We start from the raw sequence: 17384 nt of genomic DNA, 5'->3' as shown, positions 1-17384 counted from the left end.
GAACTAGCACATCTCACAGATTTACGCGGGCTTCTCTGGAAATCTTCCTGAACTACAACCACTTTATCCTCGCTCACACGCTTCCGACCACTACCTTTCTTCCTCAACAAAGACCCTGTTTCCAGCAATTGTTTATGCCATTTAACAATGTAATGATGTTCTGGTGCTTCCTGTCCATATTGTTGCCGGAATCTTCTTTGTACCGTTACAGGAGACTTCAATTCTGCAAACCAAAAGCACCACTCAACTTTCTGATGAACAGTAAACGGCGCCATTGTACAGACTACTCACGAACAAAGCCACGCATGTGCTTAATTATGTTACGATTTTTTCCCTTCTGGTGGTAAAAAACATTCCTTTCTTCCCTCTTCTAAATAAACATTATTTGACATTTCTATTGTTAACGATTGTTGAGTTATTTACATTCTTTATTGGTATATTTTTTCTCGGACACACAGTATTATGACTAAATGAGTTTTAAAATGAGATATTTCTATAAATCAATATTATTCCATCAATCAATGCTTGAAAAATTAAATATATTAATGTATATAAAATAACACTAATATAATGTGAAATTATGCAGATATGTAATTTAAAGTAATACAGTATTGATGAGTGCAACAACATTGAATAGAAAAAAAATGCATACACATTCATGAAAAACGGTAATACATGAAAAGAGTTTCTACCTTGAGCAAGTTTTGACTGCATGTGAAGAGCCCTGTAGCCAGCCACATCAGTTCCCAGCCTCGTTCTTCACTCAGGCGGTTTCTATTTTCAGTCAGCTGCTTCATGACTTGGCAATAAATCTCGTCACGAAGGATTTCCTAGCATTTGGAAGGAAATTGCAACACAAATTGTTAGTAAACTGGCAAACCAAATCACAATCCATAAAATATAAAGGGTGCTCCATAAAGAACGCTGGATTTGAAGTTGCTATAAATGAAAATTATTTTTGAAAAAAAATAAGCACAAAACACATACCATTCTCGTCAGGAGATATTAAGGTTTAAACATGGAAAACAATATCGGGTATATGACCCCCCCCCCCACTAGCCTTACATGCAATCACTTGGTCCATGAAATTCACCAAGACCCGATCACACATTTCCCCATCAAGTGTGTTGAGGACACATCGAATTTCTTGCTTAAGTTCCAACAAATTTCGGGGTTTGTTCTGGTAAACTTGTGACATGGTGTACCCCCCCCCCCCCCCCAGAAGAAAAAGTCACATGGTGTGAAGTCACAAAATCGAGGTGGAAAGGTTTGGTCTCCTCGCAACGAGATTATTCTGTCCGGGAACTTCTCACGCAGCAGATTGATTGTTTCTCCTGAAGTGTGGCAAGTTGAGCCATCTTGTTGGAACCATACATTTTCGATGTTCATTTGATCCAAACGAGGCCAAAGAAAATCAGTTAGCATTCCACGGTAACGAATTCCATTCACTGTCAGAGCATTTCCTTCTTCGTCTTCAAAAAAGTAAGGACCGATCAAACTCCCACTCCAAATCCCACACCAAACCGTAACTCTCTGAGGATGCATTTCCTTTTCCTGAATCACTCTTGGGTTCTCACATCCCCATATTCACCAATTCTGCTTGTTTACAAACCTGTTTAAATGAAAATGAGCTTCATCGCTGAAAATGATGCACTTTGCGAAACCCTCGTTCTCTCGTTCCCTTTCAAGGATCCAGCCAACAAATTGCCATAGTTCTCCATGATCCGCTGATTCTAGTTCCTGCATTAACTGCACTTTGTATGCAGATGTTTCATCAAGATTCTTTGCATTGTTGTTGACGCCGTATGCAGTTCTTGAGCACGACGGCTATACGATTTTGCAGGACTCGCAGCAACAGAATCACGCACAACAGCAATGTTTGCTTCACTCCGGCAACTTCGAGGGCATCCAGGGCTTTTGATGTCTTGTGTTGATCCAGTTTCTTCATATTTCTTGATCAACCTACAAACAGTTGATTCGTTCGGTGCATGAAGATGACCAAGTATCGTACGGAGTTTCCGAACAGTCACCGCAAAACTTTCACCATTCTTGTAGTGCGTTTTGACAATCAAAACTCGCTGTTCCTTACTGTACCTTTCCATGGCGTTAACAACACACACAAACAGTAGAAGAATTGAAATGCTTCTCAACACAAAACTTCAATGATAACTGATAACAACAATCACACAAACAATGCTGCCAATCAAACAAAAAAAATATGGCGTCCTTTTCAAATCCAGTGTTCTTTATGGATCACCTTTTACATCCCAATACATATATATATATATATATACTTGAAGAAAGGAAAAAGTGCATAGTTGGCTTCTGGACAAAACAACAAACTAGTTGCACATGACTGTGTAGAGTGATAACCTTCTTGCATGTACATCCAGGAAACATTTAGCATTAGGACTCAACCAGTACTGATCAATATCGAAAGTATTGTTTAACATTTAATCACTGATATCAGACGATACTTTTCTGGAGTCTGATGTGTTGCAGAGTCTGCAAATGTGTGCAGCACATTTGTGCAGTCCGAATGTGCTGAAAATTATGCAAAATGCATAGTTTGGCAAACTTACGTATTCAAATTACCGTATTTACGTGTGTATAATGTGCGTGTGTGTATAATATGCACCCTCGTTTTTGATGGGGAAAAGCAACAAAAAATATATCTCGTATATAATGCGCAGTACAATTCAGGTTCCAGAAATGGCTTTCTTAGCATCGGACTAACATTTACGAATTTCATTTAAAATTAATCAGTAGATCATAAAAACGATCTTTTCCTTGCTTTCGTAGCTGATGCATTCACCACGCGACCTTGAACTTCCAGATGTTGGGCTTTTCATAGGAGAGGAGGGAGCAAAGTTATCAACCACCCATTCAAGGTCGCAGTGCGTGATGCTTACAATAGATGGATGACATCAAGGCAGCATGAACTCGCATCAAGCGGGAGGGTGAAACGTGCGTCGTTGCCGATTGTTTGTAAATGGGTTCGTGAGGCATGGAACTCCATCTCCCTTGAAATGATGATCAAAAGTTTTAAGGTAACGGGAATATCGAACAAGATGGATGGAAGTGAGGACATTTCAGACTGCTTGTATTAGTAACTGGGAGTGAATGACGAAATTAAGTGTAAACGTTATTTATTTATTTACGTGAGTCAAGCCGCAATAGCGCAGTAAATATACAGTAATTATTTCTATTTGGTAAGTGTTGACGTAATTATTTTACCTTCATATCTGTTACAGTCAACTCTCGATACAACGACCTTTCATAGTTCCCAGGAAAAAGGTAGTTATTTCGAAGGGGTTGTTATTGGAATTTGCACCAAAAACGATTATTAGGAGATAATTGGGCAGAATGAATGTTGGATTTAATACGGGTCTACTAGAGCATTGTCTGTTACAAGATGAACTGGTAAGATCCGATCTCTCGGAAGATCTCACCTTTCTAGGCACAAAAAAAAGGGGCTGTAAATTTTGTTTTGGTTCGGCTGTGTAAAATACGTCGTAAAAATGTCACGTTTTCCTTCTTTCGACCAACTTCTAATTAACCCCCTCCCCCATTCCAGGGAGCAGTCCTTCCTCTTCCTCGACTTGCATTGTAAGCCAGCCTGAAAAAGGAAACGGGCAACTTGCGATCTATTTGCACCCAATGCGTATTCTAAGACACATTGAACAGTGTCGCACTCGATAATCATTTTGGTTTGGAATTAGATTTCACTAAAGTGAAACTGTATATTTAGTCCCGATTAGCCCAAAAGCATAAAATGAACTCAAAACAAGCTTTATGAAACCTGCGCATTTTCAGATATCAAAATGGGAGATCTTTATTTACTCTCACGTTAATCGACGATAATCGGTGTCAGCTTATACATTGAGCATTTTTTCAAAATTCGTTCGCAGCTTACACATTGAGGTTCTGAAGATAAAGGTGCAGAACATGAAGTTGTTTTAACTTTTTTTTCTTTCTGAAGATCGAATTTCGTTATCGTCAAATCAAAACAGCTTTGAGAGATACAAAACAATGACTTGCCTTCGCGCTGGATGAGTCATTGCTGTTATCCACAAGCGACAACTTCGCAGACGCTAGACAAAACACTCGCGACAATTGCAGCGTAAAAACAAGGCGACCGGCTGGAAGTTCAAGCAACAGGTGGTCAGGGAAAATCCTCCGTATTTCAAAGATAACGCAACTGTCGAAGGCTGAACTTTTATCAGCTGTGTGAAGAAGAAAGAATAAACCCTTCCTTTACGTTTTACCTTGCAACAGACAATAATGCGGGCAATATTTCAATACAATAGCATTAAAAAAAGAAAAAAAATAGGACCTGAATTCTGCAATTATTACATTGCCGTGCAGACCAGTGGCGGAGAAAGCTGGGTAGGGGGGCATTTTTTTAATATTTTTTTTATACTTGTCCTATGGTTTTTGTTCATTTTCAAGAATGCATCCAGAACTGGTTGACCATTTTAGAAGTCAAAGGAAAGAAAGAGCGGTCCACTTCCACCCTTGCCTGTAATCAGCCTGTGTGCACACACAAGCAAGAAGACAATCGGCATTGCCCCTCCCCCCCCTAAACGTTTGCTGAGAAGAAAAGAGCGAGAAGTCACTCTGCCAACGGAACACTTTTGGCAAATATTAGGACATTGGCACAGTCATGAAAATGTAGAAAGTGGTAAACAGGAGTTATGATGCAAGTAAGATCGAAGTGGACTTTTGCGGAAACCTGGATGAAATTGCATTAAGAGTGTTGACGATCTTTAGTTGGCCATGTGGCTTTGATTATCTATAACAGTTTCACTTCTTTATGAAGTGTTACAGGGAACAAAGAATACGTTTTGAATGAAAGCGATTACTGGAAGTTGTACGCTACAAAGTAGATTTAAAATAACATCCAAGCATATTCGATCACTTCTCATGTATCCAAGAGCAAACTAAATCACAATGGCAAAACAAGCCTGGCATGTTGGGTAGCAGCCATCGGCTGTGGGTAACATTGGTATACTTGGGGGAGGGGAGGGCAGAGGTCAAGTGCTATTGGATATAACTGAAGTGTGGTCTGGTGTTTATTTTTAGATCAGACCCACTTGCAAGCGGTAGAGTGCTTCTGAAGGGAATGAGTGCAAGAAACATATTTTTCGCCCGATCTCTGTTCATACCATGTGTAAGGCGAAAACAATTTTTGTGGAAGTTATTTCTCCCGCAAGAAATACCACTTTGATACGTTCCCATGTGACGGGAGGCTCGTGCTTGAATGCTGCCAGAACAGGTGCTGCTTTTCTCGATGTAGCAAAACTTTCCATTACTAAGTGACAACTCATGGAAAATGGCCATTTCGCATTAAAAAGTTATTTTTTAAAATTATTATTGCTAAAGAAAGGCAATCTGTAGATATATACATGTTATATGCACTGACATAGTGAAAAAAAATGCGTGATTTCATTTTGGCTGTCCGAATTATTCCGTGCATAATATGCACCACAGTTTTGAAGGGCAAAAATTTTGGAAAAAAGTGTGCATTATACACGCGTAAATACGGTAATAAATATTCTGAAATACTATGCATTGTTACAATCTTTATGTATCAGCATCTGCATTGACGGAAAATGGTAAGAGTATCAGCTCTGCCCTATTTAGCATTGTCATGGAATCATTCCAACACCTCAAAAACTTCTATTATTTATATATTCTTCTTGAAGACAACATAAATAACACTAAAAATAAAAGGATATCATGTAATTCACAGTTGATTGCAAGTAATGATTGATTGATTGAATTGGTGTGTTAAGTCCACCTTGTGCACAGTAAGGCTAATTGGGACTAAACCTACAGTTTAAAGTGGAATCCAAACCACTATGTGCCTCCACTGGGTATTGAACAATTGCAAGTAATGACTCTGGTACTATTAACACTGAGCTGTTGTGCAAAAATTTGGATTCTGTTTACCACATCAAGCTTAGGGTTGCTATATTTCATATGTGAAAATCTGAGAGGCTACTGACCAGAAGCCTGTTGGGGAGTAGAAAGACCCAACAATGTAGTATGTATGTACACCATAATTATTATGCACTATACACTGAAACATGGTAAGGTATTTTGGAAATTATTTTAAAAAATGTGGAGGGAAATAAATAAAACCCTTTTGTAGCCTAATTTTAGAAGACACATTTTTGCAACAAAAGTAACAAATATTCAAGACTTAAAAAGCATTTAAAAAAAACATTTCGTACCTTCCATAATAGATTAATGTATAGGACTGTAAGTAAATAACAAAATTCATGAAAGTACAGTCTTAATCCATTCTAGATTCCCATCCTAATCTGGGACATTAGTGCATCCTGAAGAAACTTTTCGGAACACTGGGATAAATAATATCATTCCGGGACATACAGCAACCTAAAATCATGCCACTGGGTTTCAGATTAATTCTCTATAAGTAGCCAAGATTCACTATATTTCAAAGAAATTTCATAGCAAGGGTCACTTTTTTACTTACATGTTTCAAAGGCCCATCAAATATTTGATCCGTGTATTCGTTCCCAATTCTTGGCCTCTTTGAAGGCAGGTCGCCCATGTACTTCAAGGTGGCTGTGAAAGCAAACAAAGCTTCTTCCGCTAGCTCTTCTTTCGTCAGCAACTTCTTCAACAATGGTTGCTTTATTGGTTCTCTTGAGTGTCTCCACAGCTCATCCTGGGTCCCTCTTCTGGCAGAGGTTAATGTCAAGGCCTTAGACATGGTCCTCTTTGGAGGAGGCCTGCAATTAATATGATGGCACACTAGAGATGTGTCTATTTCCATTTCTGTTTACACTTAATCATGATGATGACAAATGAACTGAAGAAGTAGACGATAGCATACCTTACTCAGAATTCAAATATAACTCTCTTCATGTCAAAGAATAAACTCTAACCCCTTTGCTACAAAAAATATATATTATATTAGTGAGATTATTGATATAAAATCAACCAATAATGTATTGATCTGATATATGTTGGAAAATATACAATAATAGAACCTTACTCTTCTTCAATTAATATATTGTAGTGCAAATGGTACTTTTTATGACATTAATTGTGCATTTAAAAAATGGTATTTAAAAAAATGTGGACTTCCTTTCATGCTGATTACCTTTATTCTATACATAAAAAGTTAAAAAAACTAAAGTGCTCCCCTGTGCTTTGCACCATGCCATGAAGGTGTATAGTGGGTCTGGGCCCCAAACTTTCTTGATCACGGCCGAAGTTTGGAGTGATGTGATCAGCACCATGCCCCTGGCTGCCTGAACTCCCCAGAGTTTCCTCCAGGTACCCACTTTATACTATGCTGGGTGGCTGCCGGAGCCACTTGAACAGGTGGAAAAAATCCCGGTTCTCCTCTGTTGGGGATCAAACCCGGGTCTCTCGTATGGTAGCCAGATGCCCTAACAATTGAGCTACAGCTCTCCCCTTTATAAACATAAAATATATAAAATATTGTAGGGATGGGACCGATTAATCAGTACTCTATCGGTATCAGCCGATATAGGCATATCGGTGTATCGGTTTATCGGTAAAATTACCGATTATTTTACCGATCCGATATATCGATAAATATCTGACAATTTAGTGGAAAATTCTGCCATTTTGTTGTTATTTTTATGGATAATCTCCATGCCCTAATTTCTAAAAAAGTAAATGTCTAAATATGCAATTTCTTTTTCACTGCAGTCACCTCAAAACACACATTTATTAAGGAGGTCAGTGAACCTTTCAGGTTCTTCAAAGACCATTTCTAATTTTGTATCGGATCGGTAGAATATCGGATATCGGTATCGGTAAATTTTATATCGTTACTTTGTCGGTATCGGCCAAAATTTCATATCGGCCCATCCCTAAAATATTGCGTTCTTCTTTTTGACTACTAAACTAGTGTACACAATTCTTAAATTCTACTAACAATAGGAAACAGTTATTACAAGCATATTTCGATATTCAGTAGACTTGAAAAGCAGTGGAAACTGCTTATCACCTTTAAAAATATATCAGGGATGAACATATATAAAATGTTAGCTGATAATGATAAAGTACGGATATAAAATTTGCTGGTACCGATATAAAATTACAAATAGTCCTTGAAAAATCTGAATTGTTGGTTCATTGATGACCTTAATAAATGTACATTACCAGGTGACTGGAATGCAAATGAAATTGCATATTTAGACATTTACTTTTAAAAAGCTACGGCATGTAGATATGTTTTTATCCATAAAAATTAACAAAATGGCAGAATTTTATCCTAAATTATGAGATATTTATAGATGTACCAGATGGATAAAATTATCTGAATGAACTGATACATGAATTAATGCCTATATTGGCCAATACCGATACAGTACCATGTAATGTCATATCCCTAACCTGGTCCTTAGAGAAAATATAAATATTTACACATTTCTTTTACAAAATCAGGATGTGTGTCTTATTACTTAATGTTAATAAACAAATAACAAAATGATAGTATTTTGCTCTAAATTACAGGCTATTTATAGAAATATCAAATCAGAAAACATCATGGCTGAGATAATGCCATTGTAGAATTGGAATTTATTCACTGATATCAGTTGATACTTTCCAGAACTTGGTTATTACATGGGATCTACTGAAATGTTGTGCAACACTTTTGCAGAGTCTAATTATCCTGGAGATTGTGCCGAAATTATTTATTTTGCACGAGCATTGAGTGAAAAAATGGACTTCATGATTAAATTATATCTACTTTAAAATTCTGATGAAATTCTTGAATATTTCAAAGCTAATCACTTGTAAATCAATGCAATTGCAATGAAGTACCTACATACATATTAATATTAATCCATATTTTGAACAACTTTTAATTGTTACAATTTTCAGGAAATGGTATCTGTGAGAATTGGGAAGAGTACTGGCATTGTAATTAGTATGAGTTCAAAATGCTATTGGTTTAGCCATAGAACAAATATTGGTAATGAACTGATTAACCAATACATCAAAATTTGATTTGATTTTTGTTATTAAGCATCACTTTTTGGCTACTTTTAGTTTAATTGCAATGATGAGGATGAGTGATGACATGATAAAGACACACAAAGTTCTATTATTGGCATTTTACAAGGAAGAAAATGTACTTTATTTGTATTAGCAAAAAAATTAGTGTCAGTCCATTTTTAATTTATAGATATGAACACTGGACACTTTTTTTCTCTCTACATCTGAATGTAACTCACCTAAAATGATCTATGGCATACTCTGATAAGTTGTGAGGCTTTTCTCGAGTTTCAGTCCCATTCACTTGTTGAGTATACAAGCGCCTTCCATGCTCAGCTCCTTCCATAGTAAACAAAGCCTGCAATACAACAGAACAAGGTTACGTGAGAAATATATGCTCTATATTACTACTTGAATGTCTAATATTTTAGGTTCAGAGCTTTATGCAATATTATTTTTCATGCACAATCAGAAACTTAACTGTGAGCATATTTTATACAAATCTCTAAATATGGGATGTCATTTTCTTTAAAGTTACTTTGCTGAGTGCATTTATTGGTTAACATCACTTTAAATTACTCCCACATACAAAAAAGAGAGAAAAGTAATTGTATTTATTTGTATTTATTTATTAACCCCTTCCAACTATCTAGATGAGAAAAAAAGCAGAATATTTTAAATATCTTTTTGTACTTATATTCTATATGTATGATATTCATGTCATGTTTTTGCTTCTTGAAGTTCCCAATGTGAGTAAATGCTTCATGAAAGAAAAGTACGTACGTGGTATTTAAAATCAGGATAATGGCACAACAAACCACAAAATATGAACTAAAAAGCTACAAGGAGCTATTGATAGATCACCCTTCTTTTATTCTGACTACAGGGTTTGGTGAAGCAAAAGCACCAATGGCATTTTTATGTTTGTGTTTCATTATTCTTGTGCTATTGCCTTGGTTTTAATACAAGTAAGACCCTAGAAGTTAATTACAATAATGAAAAGTTTCATTTTTCATAATTCTTCTGCTCATCTAGTTTTAATACATTAAGACCCTAGAAGTTAATTACAATAATGAAAAGAATGTGTTTCATAATTCTTGTGCTACTGTCCTGGTTTTAATACAAGTAAGACCCTAGAAGTTAATTACAATAATGAAAAGAATGTGTTTCCAAATTCTTCTGCTCTTCTCCTAGTTTTAATACATTAAGACCCTAGAAGTTAATTACAATAATGAAAAGAATGTGTTTCATAATTCTTGTCCTATTGTCCTGGTTTTAATATAAGTAAGACCCTAGAAGTTAATTGCAATAATGAAAAGAATGTGTTTCATAATTCTTGTGCTACTGTCCTGGTTTTAATACAAGTAAGACCCTAGAAGTTAATTACAATAATGAAAAGAATGTGTTTCCAAATTCTTCTGCTCTTCTCCTAGTTTTAATACATTAAGACCCTAGAAGTTAATTACAATAATGAAAAGAATGTGTTTCATAATTCTTGTGCTATTGTCCTGGTTTTAATACAAGTAAAACCCTAGAAGTTAATTACAATAATGAAAAGAATGTGTTTCATAATTCTTGTGCTACTGTCCTGGTTTTAATACAAGTAAAACCCTAGAAGCTAATTACAATAATGAAAAGAATGTGTTTCCTAATTCTTGTGCTATTGTCCTGGTTTTAATACAATAAGACCCCAGAAGTTAATTACAATAGTGAAAAAAATGAGTTTCATAATTCTTGTGCTATTGTCCCAGTTTTAACACAAGTAAGACCCTAGAAGTTAATTACAATAGTGAAAGAGAAAGGTGAATTGATAAAATAGAAAATGTACGATGACTAAAATATATCAATGTCTTTCAAAGAATTCATACATAGTGCATTATGGTAATACAAGGAGATTATAAAGTCTCCATACATTTTTCAGAAAAAGATATTTGAGATTAGAACAAATGTATTGAATGAACTCACTAGTATATGGTAACACATAATCAACATATAAAGAAAAAATATCTGACATAATAAGTGGTGTGCAGAAAAAGATCCATGAAAGTGTCACCTCAGCAAACTTTCACATCCCAATGGTGCATCGTTTTACCAAACATCTTTGAGACCATTGTTGGTTTCAAGGTCAGGTCAGCACAGCCTGCTGGATACATTGACGTAGGTTTTCGTTCCCATTGGAGGACTACTGTGGCTCTTCATTAGCCCACACTCTGCAGTTGTGTCGGATAACAATTTCACATGTGTGGAAGGAGGCATTATCAGTAAACAACACTAGTTCCATCAAATTGTCCTCCTCTACTGCCTGTAACAGTTCTGCACACTTTCTTTCACGACCACCTAACTTTCTAACTTGTGCAAGACCTGGAGGTGGTATGACTGTTTTTTTAGGGTATACTTGAGTATATTCCACACAGTCGGTTGTGGTAAAGACAGCTCACAGCTTAGCCTTCTTTTTGATGCTTTTCGGCTTTTTGTGATGGTATCTTCTGCCTGTTGCACAGTTTCAGCTGCTATGCTGGCCCTTCCTAAACATTTAGTTCTGTGCACAGCACCTGTTCACTTAAATTTTTGAACCAGTAGCCTGATATTAGCCCTGGTTGTAGCAGGTTTGTGGATTTTCCTTTCGAAAGTTGCCTCTTTGAAGCTTAATCCCCGCAAATGTCCACACACCACATCTATTTTCCCTTTTGCAGTCAGCATCTTTCACATCACCCACAAAAGAATGAGGAAATCAACCATTTACCCCAAAATGGATCGAAACTTTATAATCACCCTGTATTACGGCACAGAGAGCTACTACAGTTCTCATCAACAGCTTAATCAGAAAGTACAAGCTATAAGGAATTATCTATACAGTGTGTTTCATAATGCTCTTCAAAGTTACAAACATGTATTACACATGGGCTGTGAGACTTGTATCTTGATGAAACAAGTGCAGGATGAAAAAAATGCAAATCAGAACAACCTTGGTGTATCAGTAGTGCTTACTGTTGTGATGCCAAATACAAACTATTATGGAGAAGCCTCCGCACTATTGTTATCAACATCTACAGTTGCAGTGTCTGTCTGCAGGTGCTGCATGCTATTCTCCCCAACATTAATGAACAATAAGTTGATTTTCCCTTGAACAAGTACAATAATGCAACCTAGTGGCATGGCTGAACCAAAATATACATTCAAGAAACTGAGCACCTTTGGCCTACACTTGTTTCATTAAGTTGAGTCTAGTAGTCAACAAGTAATACATCTGAAGAACACCATAGAACAACCTGTATCATTTAATTATGCAAAGTCACTCAATCAGTTTAATAATAATTTTGACCATGCTGTTAAAAACAAGTTCAAAACAATGCCATTACTTTTCCTTGCAGTTTACACTATTAATTTGCCTGTTACAGATAACACAAACTCATTGAGCTGTTTCAAACTCTAATGTAATCTCAAGGATACTTGTCTATCCACAACTACCTATATAGTTCCTAGTATAGAGGGTTCCACAGACAAATGAATAAATAATAAAAAATAAAAAGAGCAAATGCTTCAATGATAGCTGTTGAAGATACTGGTATGAAAACAGGCACTGTACACTTACAAGAATATCTGTGGGTGGTTTGCTCAAGGCTGGAAGCACGTAGACAGTTTCTGCTGGGAAGTCTCCCTTCTCCCCTGTTCGCTCGCAGCGACCCACACACCATCCTGAATTCATCACTGTCTCTCCTGTGCTATCGTCTTCCAGCACAATCAAATCACCCTTCTGGAAAGTGAGGAACGAGGAGCCTTCACCTGCAATAGGAATAAGATAAATGTAAACTACGATATACCACTAGCTGAGGTGTCCGGCTGAGGTGTCCGGTCATCAGGAGATGCAGCGATGACAAAGAAAATTAACAAAAAGATTACATTTTAAATATCTTAGAGAAGAACCATAAAAAGAAGTTGGAATATTCCCATACTTGTGCACAATTAGTCAAATGGCCGAATGAAACAGATAGGAATAGGCAAGGGATTTGAAAAGTGTAGTGCATCAAAATGAGAGCCTAGGCCTGCTGCATTTCTTGTTGAGTGCAATGCTGTTACCCGTGACCATTCTAGCGACTGCGTAAAATCTGATGCGCTGAGCTTAGCGAATCCTCTCCACTATGTTCGGTAGTGTTCGGCATGGTTTGGCAGTCACGGCATGCAAAAAATATTAAAAAAGAAACAATTTTCATGAAAATCTGATTGCTGACTTGCAAATACAGTTTATCCAAATGTTTTTGACTCGCAAGGTCTTCGAAATGAACTGATTGTGTTTTATGGAGCCACAACAGTCCAGGATAAATAGTCATGAAAATTGGTAGCATTTATGATAAAAGAAAAATTAGACAACACTTTTAAGTTTTAAGAAAGTTTGCTGTTCAGTTATTTTGCGCACTATACCAGCTACAACAGCATCAGTTGAGAGTTTTTTATGCTTACAAGAGAATTCATACTTTTAAAGATCAACACAGAAGACTAGTGGATGTGCAGTTTGGCCCTATTATCCATCGAGAGAGACCTCTTGGAGTCATAAGAGGAAATAAAGAAATGCATGAGTTGTAGATTTCACAAATTCACAACAAAAACAGGGAGGCTAAAGTTTCTGTACAAGTTAGGTAAGGCATGTTAACTTAATTAGGCCTAGTTTACTTCGTAATTCATACATGTCAATTTGTTATATTTAATTACAGGAGGAATGCAAATTAATCAGATTTCATAATTCTCATCGTATGTGACAGCTTTGTTTTGTTGTTGTAAGGTCTATGGTATTGCAGTGAGCTCAGGTTATAAAGTGATGATGCACTTTTGCAAAAAGGAATTTGGATTTCTCCTGTACTTTTCATAAATTATTCCATGCATAACTTGATTTCCAAATTTTTATTTCACTGTTACTGAACTGTTGAATTTGTTGAATTGGGCTCATTTAAGCAACTCCTAGTGTGATAAATGTTTAACATTTAAACAGCCCTAAACACTTACTTGTCAAAGTTAGCTGCTTGAAAGCATTTTGATGTGTGGATTTGTGTATATATATACACATGCATGGACACTGGCATTTTGACGTGTGCATGCTCCATTAATTTATTCTTGTATTTATGACACAATAGCCAAAGAGTGCTCCTGCCTTTGGTGAGAGCAGTTCCAGGTTTGATTCCTGGTGGAAGCATCTAAAATTTTGGTGTTGGCCAATTGGGGAGCTTCTTGTAAAGAAGTAGCAGGCTCCAGTTGCAAAAGCCAGAAAACAGTGGTGATACAACTTCATGTGCTGACCACATGTCACCTAGCAAAAAAGCTATTTTGCAAACCCTGGCCCTCAGAGGGTTTTTGTGCTTTGGAGTTTAACTTTAGTTATGACATGAAAGATGATATTACTATTTTATGCATATATGAGTATTATTAGGAAGGATTAAGTTATATCTCTAAATATTAACTTATTGTGTCTCTAGAACAAAGCAATAAAACATAGCACATGAGAGCTATATAGCTCTTCAATTTACTATGTAGACACAGAGTGACCTGAAGGTAAATATCCAAAAATAAAACATTATACTTTAACAACTCTTTGGTCAACATTTCTTTTAACAACAAAACGCCTATTTATTTACACTAAATTGTTCTTGATATGATAACTAGCATTCATGTTTGATACAGAATAATTTATAATTATGCTAAATGAACTACAAAATATACTTGCCTGGTGCCTTGTAGTCTTGCAGTGCTATTACAAACTTTGATCGCTTCTTCAAACCTTCTAAAAAGTATACCACCAGGTCTCGTATATCTTCAGCATTTGGACTTTGAAATGTGAACTCTTCCCCTCGAACGGTTGCCAATGTGAAAGTTTGTGTAAACACTTTGTTGGTTCTAGAAGAAATGTAAAATGAAAACAAGAAGAAATCATCAATTAATTTCTTGAGAAACGATTAACAATTTTTCCTTCCTCAAAATACATAATAAGCAGTAGTTCTTAAATAGAGAAAAACAATCTAAATTAACTTACTTTTACTATATTCAACAACATTTACTAAAAAAAAAAAATACATGTATGTGAATCTTTCACTTTGAAAGCTATACAACATTGTGGAGTTCATTTAAGGTTCAGCTGGACTTTGCATGTGTGTTAGAAATTCATCTCTCAAAACTGTCTTCCTTTTCAAAAGCCATGGCAATTTTTGAAATGTGAAAAATTACACTTGTTTTAAAATGCTCGTTGTTTTCAGTTTGTGACAATCAGATTAACTGAAAGATGTAAGGTAAGTTCCTTGTGCATATAACACCATACCATGAAGTCACATTTAGGGGATGTGGGGGTAGGCCCCACATATTTGCGATCTCAGCCATTTTGGAGGTGATATGATCAGCACCATGCTCCAGCTACCTTTACCCATCAGTTGCCCCCAGGTACCCATGGTTTGAGATTGGGTGAGCCCCAAAGCAGCGTTATGCAGGAATAAGGTCGGAAAAATTTCAACCTTAGATCACCCAGTCCGGGAATCGAACCCAGGTCTCCCGCATGGCAGTCAAACACCATACCCACCAGACCACCGTGGCCTATTACTTGTTTCTTATAGTCCATTGGGTATGAAAATATGAATGAGAAATTTCGTGTAATGTTTCCTCCATTTAGAGTTTCTTGAAACATGCACTAATGATTATAAATAATGAACAAATTGTAAGAATTTTCTTTGATAGTGTGACAAACTAGATGAACTCACTACAATTAATTTGGCTTCGGGCTATCATTTTACACCCTCGATTTTCCACACATTTCAAATATTTTCGTGAAAATATTTAGTTCCTCATAACAAACAGTGATAGTAAATAGCGCGGGAAGGTAATTTTTTAGATCTACGTGCTACGAAACTTACGTTTTTCTTAAAATTAAAGTTCCTTGCGTAACGTCAATGAGGTTTTTCAGGGCTTCTATGATGGCAGATGATGGATTCATATCACAGGCGCACATCTGATTTTTTTTCTTTTTCTTCTTATGATTGACTTGTGCAATGGGAACATTTGCGATTGCGATATGTTATTTGTGTGATATATTGGCGGGTTGGACATTTCAGACATTGGATTTCATTTATCAACTTTAGAAATTGGAATTAATTATTTCTTTTTGGCAACTGCAGGCCGAAAAGGCGAGGGTTGTATTTTCTAAATGACTTGTGGGATGGGATAATTTGAGACGTCTTATTTTTATGATGGGACGGGAGTGGAGGGTGCTATTCTGCGGAAAAGGACAACAAGGACTTTCAACATAGCAGTTACTTCATTTTTGGACTTTGAAATTTAACTTCGACCTGCAATTCAGTGCCTGGCCTTGGTAAAAAGAGGTAAGTTACTATCGTAGGTATAATTTTAGCCTTAAATTTTGGTATCTTGATGTGTCAATGCCGAAAACTGTGAGAAATAGTGTTGGGGGCAGGTGACTTCGGCCAATTTCTAACATGCCTTTAAAAGGGATTCTATAGATAAAGGTGGGTAGCCGGTGCATAGTGGAGATGGGGCCACGGTAGCGGTAGGTCAATGACACCAGGGGCGGAGCCCGGAATCAGTGGGAAATTTGGACTCAACAATTTCAAATGACAATATCTCAACTTCAAACGGCTTCACATTCACAAGTACTTGTTTCCACACTCCAAATTTTTGTTCCTCATAATTAGCATCACATAATCTTCATAAAATTTTTTTTTAAAAAACCTTCCGAAATCGAGGGTGTAGAATGGGACACCGGACTCATTAATTTTAGACATTATTTTTGTTTTTTGACTACCCATTATCTGGACATCCAATAACATTATTATTATTATTAAAAAAAAAGCACCAATTCATACATCTCTCCCATTGATCTGGGAGCATTTTAAAACAGATTCTTCAGAATTTTAAAAATTGGAGTGTGTCTTGAAAATTAAGACTTTCTTTTAGAAAAAGGTGTTTACAACCCAGATGAAAGATCCTGCTAAGCCTTAAACAATAGGAAAGAGAAAATAGATTACCTTTTCTTCTGAGTTTCTTCTTTGTTTTCACCTATTAATTTCGAAGTACCACTGACCTCATCTCCAGGTTGATTCAACCTGAAGAAACACCATGTAAGCGATTTGAAACTAAGTTAACTATTTACTAATAAAGTACACAGATATATACATGAGTATTTTGCACTCGGATCAATTTTATCTCAAAATATGCAGTTTATTGGAAAAGCAAGCATCTAGACTATATTGAAGTAATAATTTTTTAACTGCATTTTATTGTTATAATTATGTGGTCATCTTTGCACATATTTCTATTTTATACAAAGTTCAAAAAGTGAAAACAAAAATGAAACTTACACAAAACACACTACAATATTGGTT

At 36.2% G+C, this 17384-nt stretch overlaps 1 protein-coding gene across 4 annotated transcripts in view; it reads right to left on the bottom strand.

Moving 5' to 3' along the window:
- The window catches only part of LOC145987886 (myosin-VIIa), a 281435-nt gene that overhangs the window by 19688 nt on the left and 244363 nt on the right, over positions 1-17384 (bottom strand). For 3 of the 4 annotated variants that reach the window (XM_083122676.1, XM_083122677.1, XM_083122675.1), the window contains 6 exons: positions 17028-17105; positions 14726-14895; positions 12605-12795; positions 9252-9370; positions 6506-6764; positions 693-830 (listed from right to left, as the gene is read on the bottom strand). In XM_083122676.1, the coding sequence (XP_082978802.1) occupies positions 693-830; positions 6506-6764; positions 9252-9370; positions 12605-12795; positions 14726-14895; positions 17028-17105 (955 nt within the window). The remainder of the gene's footprint in view (positions 1-692; positions 831-6505; positions 6765-9251; positions 9371-12604; positions 12796-14725; positions 14896-17027; positions 17106-17384) is intronic. The other variant, XM_083122678.1, reaches the window with a different exon arrangement.

Source organism: Lepisma saccharinum, chromosome 5 (assembly GCF_977018435.1).
Source record: "Lepisma saccharinum chromosome 5, izLepSacc3.1, whole genome shotgun sequence".
Taxonomy (NCBI): Eukaryota; Metazoa; Arthropoda; class Insecta; order Zygentoma; family Lepismatidae; genus Lepisma; species Lepisma saccharinum.
The sequence above is the reverse complement of the archived record's forward strand: the minus strand, read 5'-3'. Positions and strand labels throughout refer to the sequence as shown.